The 7,985-nt window shown below is 38.3% G+C and overlaps 1 protein-coding gene across 1 annotated transcript in view; it reads right to left on the reverse strand.

Annotated features, from left to right (window-relative positions):
* Positions 1-7,616, reverse strand: part of LOC103774011 (breast carcinoma-amplified sequence 3-like) — a gene marked incomplete at its 3' end in the record, with an annotated part of 15,447 nt that extends 7,831 nt beyond the window's left edge. Inside the window, exons 1-4 of the mRNA XM_008941393.1 lie at positions 7,533-7,616; positions 4,704-4,758; positions 2,718-2,793; positions 1,423-1,529 (exon numbers count right to left, since the gene is read on the reverse strand). Of these exons, the coding sequence (XP_008939641.1) occupies positions 1,423-1,529; positions 2,718-2,793; positions 4,704-4,758; positions 7,533-7,603 (309 nt within the window). The remainder of the gene's footprint in view (positions 1-1,422; positions 1,530-2,717; positions 2,794-4,703; positions 4,759-7,532) is intronic.
* Positions 7,617-7,985: the final 369 nt, after the last annotated feature.

Genomic DNA, 7,985 nt, shown 5'->3' on the forward strand with positions numbered 1-7,985 from the left:
AAAATCTTTAGCTAAGTCTATGTGACTATTCCGTGACTCAACCCCGGGATCAACCCGTGCTGCAACTCCTGGTACTGCTGCTGCTGCATTTCCTCTCTTAGCTCAGTATCTTAGTGACACCTAATGTTTGTTTTCTGTAATACACTTCGAAGAACAAAGCAAAGCCTCCCTGAACCATTTAAATCATTATATTTGTACACTAACGTAAAACTGATCAGTCTTCCAAATAGTGTACACACCTAACTATACTCTAAAACTGTAGTGTACACACCTAACTATACACTAAAACTCCCATTCTTGGCATTCAAAGTCATTCCAGTGTAAGGCAGATTTAAAAAAAAACAAAACCAAACAACACCCAACAAAATCCAAAGATAAATTTCCTACATTTTGGCTAACATGTTCCTAAATTTTCATTCAAGTTCCTAAGTTTTAGTAAAAAGTTACAAAGTACTGAAATTTAGTGAAGTATACTAGGTCTTCATTTCTGTTAAACCCTCCTTCAAATGCAAAAGCTCAGCAGGTTTTTTTTCTTCATCTCCAGCTAACAGTATGCAGTTGGGAGGGGAAAAGCCAACTCTGCCACACTCCAGGGAAACTCAGTTCCACTTAATGTCCATTTGCACACCAAAAGTTACTTTCTATTATACTGTCTAAGCTACTGGCATATAAGCACGTCCTACATAGCTAATAATAGTCATTTTAAAAAATACATATTTCTAAAAAAACTAGTGTATTTCACAAAGGGGAAAAAACTCCATCCTCTCTACATTATTTTGAAGGACAAGGTGTTACAAGCTTTTTTTTTTTTTAAGAATTTTATGACCTACTGTATTAAACTTTATTCTGTAGTTCCAAGAAATTTTGGGGAAATTCCCCAAATTAAGACCATGTGCTCATAAACCACTCAAACACAAACTGCAGAGTATGTGTATGACAGCACGAAATCAAACCCATATGCACACATAGACTTTAATAAAATTAAAATTGCAAATCATGTACATGACAAACATGTGATTGTAAAATACTATCAATACTGTCATGCTTGCATTCAGTCCTGGGACAAATTTTTCTCTTATTTTGCCACCCTTATTCCTTTCTGTAGGTTAAAAACTTTCTGTCCCTTCTGAGATCCAAACTGTTCCCTAATGTCAAGCACTACTCCCAGTGTGACCCTGAAAATTTACTTAACTGGCATAATTTGTAAAAAGGCCTCAAATCTGCAAGTACATGAATTCAAGTGTTTGATCTATGCTCAGTATTAATCTCAAGATAAGCATATTACATACAGATCATTTGACATTGATGGTAAATGTTGGCTCTTTCCACATCAATAGGAAACATTAAAAGTAAAATATTAAAGTAATAACACAGCCTAACAAACAGAACAGCCCGTGGCACAGAAGTGGCCTCAGTACTTACAGGGATGCTCCAGATCTGCATTCCATCACTGTACCCAATCATCAGCAGTAACGGGGGCTCGTTCCCAGTGCTGTGTATCTCATGGAACTCCATATTCCTTGTTGTATCTAAATTGGGTTTAAGTATCAAAGCCATTATTAGCAGGTCAGGATCAGCTCTGGCTGGTGCCAGTTACCCTACATGATGTTTTCTCAATGCAAGTTTCTGTTGTCATAAGTAAAAGCAAGCAAGAAGGTTTGAATTTTCATGCTGGAACACTAGTGAAATGTATACCTTTAGGCAAACATAATAGGTCTGTTAAAGCTTCACAGAGAGGTTAGAAAGCACTAAAATTTAAAATGACTGGGAAAAATTTTCTGGATTACAATGTGAGTTATCACTAAATACCCCAAAAACTTCTGTAATTCTTTCTCCAGTGATTAATAAAACATGGCAAACTTTTCAAATAGAGAAAAATTTGCAGAAGACTGACAAAATAAACATTAACAAATACAGGAATTACAAATGCATGGACTGGTCAAAACTATTTCTAGATACTATGCAATTAATCTTTACACCAACCTTACCAAAAGAAGAAAATCCCCAGGAAGAAAAGTGCTACAGGACATAATAATCAAAAATATTAAGCCTTTCTTGAGTAAAGCCCTCTAAAACTACATTTTCAACTATGACAGAATGAACAAAAGCTCACTGCAAATGTGTAAGCATCAAAGAAAGAAAGGAAATATTTAAGATGGTGAAAGAGGATGTATTCAGGCCCAAATTAGGCTGCATAAAAACTAAATTGAAATAGAATATGAAGGATTTGGAATAATACTCTGAGGTTATTTTTGTTATACTGTAGAAAAGTATCCAAATAGGGAATGCCTGGGATTTTCTAAAAAGGAACAAATAAGGAAAGCAAATCCATAAGCAAACAAAGCTTAAGTTTGGACATAAGGCCATGTACAGGTTGATGGGTGTTTCCTAGTTCTAGTAACTGTGAATTTACAAACTGCCAGCCTCTGTGCCATTTCAACAGCTGGAAAACACATCATCATCCCTAGTAACCTCTGGAAAGGCTGAAAATTCCCATCACAGCTTTGGCTATGGTTGCTATTACTTCAGAGACCAGAATGAGTTCTAGACAGGAAAATAAGATGGCAGACAAGAAGCTGCAAGTTGCTGCAAGCCTTAAATCCAGCGCTGTCCAGAAGGCAGGTCCCTTAGTTGCCCAGGTCCAGCACATACCACACACCACAAACAATTCCAAGATACTCAGTTACTTCAAGAAGTGAGAGAAAATGAAGCCATACCATTCAAATCTGCATTTTCAAATCTGACCCAAATGATCTTCTCCTTTTCTTCTGCTGGTGGGGTACCACTGTAGGCCTGGACAAAAAGCAAAAGGGTTGAAATAAAGTTTATCACACTTTTTCCTCCCTCTATAGGCCGTAGGAAGGAATGCAAGTTAAAAAAGTAAAAAGAGATCTGTCTTATTGCCATCAGTATTCCTGTGAGGTTGTTTCAAAACTGAATGGTTCCATGACCAGCATGCACCACACTAAAGACAACTCAGCATGCAGAGCATCACTTACTAATGTAGGAATGACAAGACATAAGCAAAAGTGAGTCTTCTAGAGCAGCTTGGAAATGCCATGTGACTTAGAGTAATTTAGTCAAGCTAAAATACAGTGGCTCCTACAATCTTTAACTTCAGCAGTTGTATGCTGCTTTCAAAAGCAATGTAGAGGTTCTTTTAAAATTCTCTTTAATTCCCTTAAAAGCTTTGTAAGCAAGACTGAGGAAAGAAAGAGACCTTTACTACACAGTTTATTTTACTGGCATGCTGTAGTTATATTTGTGACATCTTTAATACAGCCATTTAGAAAAGAATAAACTGTAATTCCAGTAGAACAGATCTAGGTTTCAGTTTTCTGCTCTACAGATTCCTATAAAAAGATGGGATACAAAAAGGAACTGTGCAGCAGACTTGCAGTGTTTCCAAACTGTGAGTTTTACAGTTCTCAGGAGAAACTGTGGTAGTAAGAATGCGAGCTACAGTAGAAATACCATCACTTCTAAATTAATTATAACAAAATGCTGTGCAGTAGTTTGGATTAAATATGAAAAGAGCTTGTATAATCGCTTTAGACATGCCAGAAGAGCAATAACATGAACTAAAAATACACATTTAAAAAATAAGTGTGGGTATTACTTTTCAAAACAAATCACATTCCATGCTTTCCAGGCAAACTGATTTGTAAAATAGAACACAGACTGTATCCTTTAACTAGACAGGGAAAATGGGGGCGTGAGTGGAATGGAGAAATCTTTTAAACGAAAGTTTGACTATTTTTAATTTTGACCATCAGTCCAAAATGCATTTCACAAATTGCTATTAGTGAGGGGATTTTTTTTTAAATATATGCTTTTATTGTGTAAATTCATGACTAACTAACCAAGATAATTCTTCAAATAAGAACCAAGACAGTTTCCTGAGGCTACAGCCAATTAGCTGCAGTGCTTCCCCACTGTGGGCTACAGCTTTCCCAAAGAGTAATAAAACAAAATCTATTTTCCCTCTGCTCCTGAGAGGCCTGCGAGCAACACAGAAGTGACCACCCCAGGTTTATGCTGCTGCTACCTGAGAAAACTATGACAAGAGCAGTCAGAAGCATCACAGTTATCCTGCAGAGGAAGATCCCAGAAGTGGAAATAAAAAAAAAAATCTGAAAAAGCAAAGTAAGGGCTCCTGCTTTGGAAAACTCAGTATGCTGGAGAAATGACTGGTCAGGCTAAGGAAACAAAATAAAAAAGAGGGAGTAAAGGAGGCAGAAGAAGCTTTCCCCTTTTCAGTCAAGGATAAAAGCTAAGGTCACAAAGGGTGCCCACCAGGATGTTCTAACCAATCCAGCCAGGGTTCACACATAGGTTTCCAACTACAGCTCAGAAAAAAACATATTGGTAAGAGGCAGAGCAAGTACTGCACCCAGTCGCTCTCCTCCCCAACAATTCTACTGCTGCAATCTTCTTCCTGCTGTTTGTGTTGCAATTCCTGAGCTTCTGTGCAGACAAGATTTTCATTTAAACCACTACCTGCCAGAGGAAATTTGCAGGCCCAACTTTCAGGTGGCTCGCAGTCCAAGCCTCCAAAAACCTGGTCTCAAGATTCATACTCAGACAAAACAGAACTTTTCTTGGGGGGTTTTTGACTGATATTTTGGTCCACATCTTTTGGGAATATTTTGACACATGCTTCAACAGCTTTGTACATGGAAAACTTAAAGTTCTACACATACCTGTGGCACAACATCTTGAAGAAACGTAACGACACTTTCCATATACGACTGCTCCCTGGAAAGCAGGAGGAGAACTTTAACCACCACTGAAGTTCAAAACAGTCATGAGTATATTAAATATGTCACCAGAGAAAATATGTACAATCTTTAGTGCAAAGGATAATATAAAGCATGAAATGCAGTTACTTAATACACTGTCAAACACTCGGCTAATGTAAATCATGACCTATAAGTCTGCAAAAAGCTAAGTGATACCTGGTTTTGAAATAACTGCCTGGGGCAGAAGTAGAAAATGTAACAGTCAAGAAAGAAACCGTGTTCTCCACATCAGAGAGGCTGACTGGAGTAGAACAGGCACTTGGAAATTATCCTTCAGCATTTTTCTACTTCATTTGTGTACTACAACATGAAGATGAGGACTTAAGCTGCAGGCTGGGGCTCTCCTTGTGAGGTGAGTAAACTTTAAGACCCCATGTGCCTTACGTACCACGATGATGTAAGGGGTAGCACCTGGGGGCAGGAGACAGAACAAAACCCTAAGAATAGTAAGGAGAGGTATTTTTAGGTAAAATTTTATATCTTGAGGAGCTTATTCCTTCTTGGAAGGTCGTTATCAGCAATGATTTATAACAGTATACAGAGCAAGATACATTTGTTCTGGTAGATTTTGAACCAATGCTTTTATTCAGTTATCCTTGTGTAAGTAGCAAGTCTCTTGTGTAACCACTGAGCAACGTACAATGTGGGGTGACTATTAGAAAAACCATGTTGAAACCAGACAAAAAGTTTGTGCTCTCTGAGGAGTAAAACTACAATATGCTGAAAGCAAGAACTAACTTCATAAAGTCTCAGAATTTAAAAAAAATAATAAAAATTCGGTAACAGCTTTGGCAGCCCCCAGATTAATTTTTATAGTGGTAGTAATTTTTCTTGTGGTAACTAAAAGACTTAATAGCAAAGAAAAAAATCATAAACTAGGAAATCTAGACTACTGCTGTGCAAAGGTACATAAGCTTTCTGAAACTGCTGTGTAAGATTCTTCTAACAGAAACTGCAGAAAGTACTCTGCCCTACAGACAGCAATACAGAAGTGAAATGCTGCAATGCCTGCATCAGCTTAACTGATGGACTCCTCTCTGAAAACAAAGATAAACCTGAACCATAAAGTTGAAAATTTAGAAAATTTATTTCAGCTCAAGCTGAAACTAGACTTTGTTCAGTAACCCAAAGATCACTGCATCAAAGTTTGTCTTACTGCTTTAAGCTGAGGCCTTATAAACAAGCTGTGGTTTATAGTGCTGATTCTTCTTTTATTTATGTAGGTCACCAAAACGACTCCGTGTACCTTCAGAGCCCTTTATTACCTAGCAATAACACCTGTCTCCTGGTATAACATTAAATACTGTGTTTGAAGTTACCCTGTGAATGCCTACCAGCCAGAGTCATACTGTCTTCATTTTTGAGCTTAGGAAACGAGTACTTCCCCCCTGCCCCTTCCCAGTACATCATGAAACAAAGTTATGCTTGGGAAATGTTTTATTCAGTATATGAACTCTATATCTCTCCTGAAGTTGAAAAACTGCCAAAAAGATATCTTTAAAGTGCTTAAAACCAACAAAACTCACCAGGAAAAAAAAAAAAAAAAGTATCTTCTGTTAGTAAGAAACTAGGAGTTGAACATAAGCAGCAGAACACTGCTGCAGGCTGCTCAACGGACACAAACTCATGGAAATCACTGCAATCTTTGAGGTTAAAAAAGATACCTCAAGAACACGCCACCATACGTAATAAAACAAAAGAACAGAATCTCATTCTGGCAGTGGTGGTCCATTATTATTTGTTGAAAGCTTACTTTGGAGAAAAGGTCATTACAAACAAATGCGTTTATTGAGAAATTCTGCAACATACAAAAAAGCTTATTCTATGACATAGCTGTAAGATAAACCCCTAATCTAACTGTCTGTGTTAGAACGATGGGTTTATTGTGCTCCCTGGTGAAAATAAAGTGAGTCTTGATGTTGAAACACAGTTATCTCCAGTGGCAAACTAAAAGCTGCTAAACTTTGAAGTGAACTTTTCAACACGGTGCCATTTTGCAGCAACAATTCTGCAGTAGAAACATCTACCCAAAAAAAATGAAAACTGCTACAAAAAATCCTGTAGCAGAGACAAGACCATAAATTTTCTACATGGTCTTACTAAGCTTTTTTGCCATGAAAGTATTTTCCTGTGAACGTCATGAAAACAAGGATGCCCAAGCAAAAGAGTGGTCTCTTAATTGTCTGTCTGGACAGAGGCAGCTTCTTCCTTTGTCCCTGATTTTCTCTTAAGCAAAAAATAATCAGAATCTACAATGCTACTTACTGAAGGACTTTACTGAGAGGCTTGTATGTTTTAATATACCCCCTGCTGTGACCAGGTATCATTAAAAAGACCAGGAAGAAAGGGACATGCTCCACATGTTCCTTCCAGCCCAAGGAAGGAGTTCGCAGTCACTGACCTACAGGTAGTGTAGTGTTTGTACAGCAAACAAAACTGCACCAACAAACAAAACACTGCAAGATATTCATCTTTAAAATGTAAAACTTGGAAGGTTTTGGTGCATAAGCAAAAAGCATCTCATTGAGGCTCACAGTTTGACCTGTGCATCCCTAGGGGACAGGACTGTAACATCTCTTTATTTTATTGGAAAATACCCAGCGCAGTGACACCGTACTGTCCACACAAGCCCACACAGCTGGCTTGGAATGAAAACTCAGGCTAGGTTCTTCTGCTAGAGGAAAATAACCACGTTTTCAAATGAGGGCTGTTCTCCTCGAGGGTGCTTACGTGACAGCCTGTGGGCGAACCACCGCTCCTCCGGTGCAGCGGCTCGGGCGGCGCGGAGACTCCGTCGCCATCGCTGCTCTGCAGGTACCTGTGAGGAACACAGCTCCTTCAGTGACAACAATCCGTATCACAATTCTTTATTACACGAGTTCTTGACACATTCTTCAGGATGATAAGGTCTGTCAAAGAAGGAAACTTGACTTCTACAAACCTGTGAGGCACTATACTCCTTCAGAGCACTTAAGAAAAAGGTAAAAAATAACCCAAAAGTTTTTTCAGTATCTCTGTCACTACAGCTCCTGCAATGCATGCAAAAGCAGTGAAAGAACATAGGCCTGCATGATATGGTGAGAAATTCTCCTCAAGCTGTACATTAAAGTTAGCGGCACAGGTACACAGTTATCACCATTCTCTAAGACCATTATTTACTAATGAGCTGTTGTCTGAGAAACT

The sequence above is a fragment of the Merops nubicus genome, unplaced genomic scaffold (genome assembly GCF_000691845.1).
Source record: "Merops nubicus isolate BGI_N331 unplaced genomic scaffold, ASM69184v1 scaffold22365, whole genome shotgun sequence".
Classification (NCBI taxonomy): domain Eukaryota; kingdom Metazoa; phylum Chordata; class Aves; order Coraciiformes; family Meropidae; genus Merops; species Merops nubicus.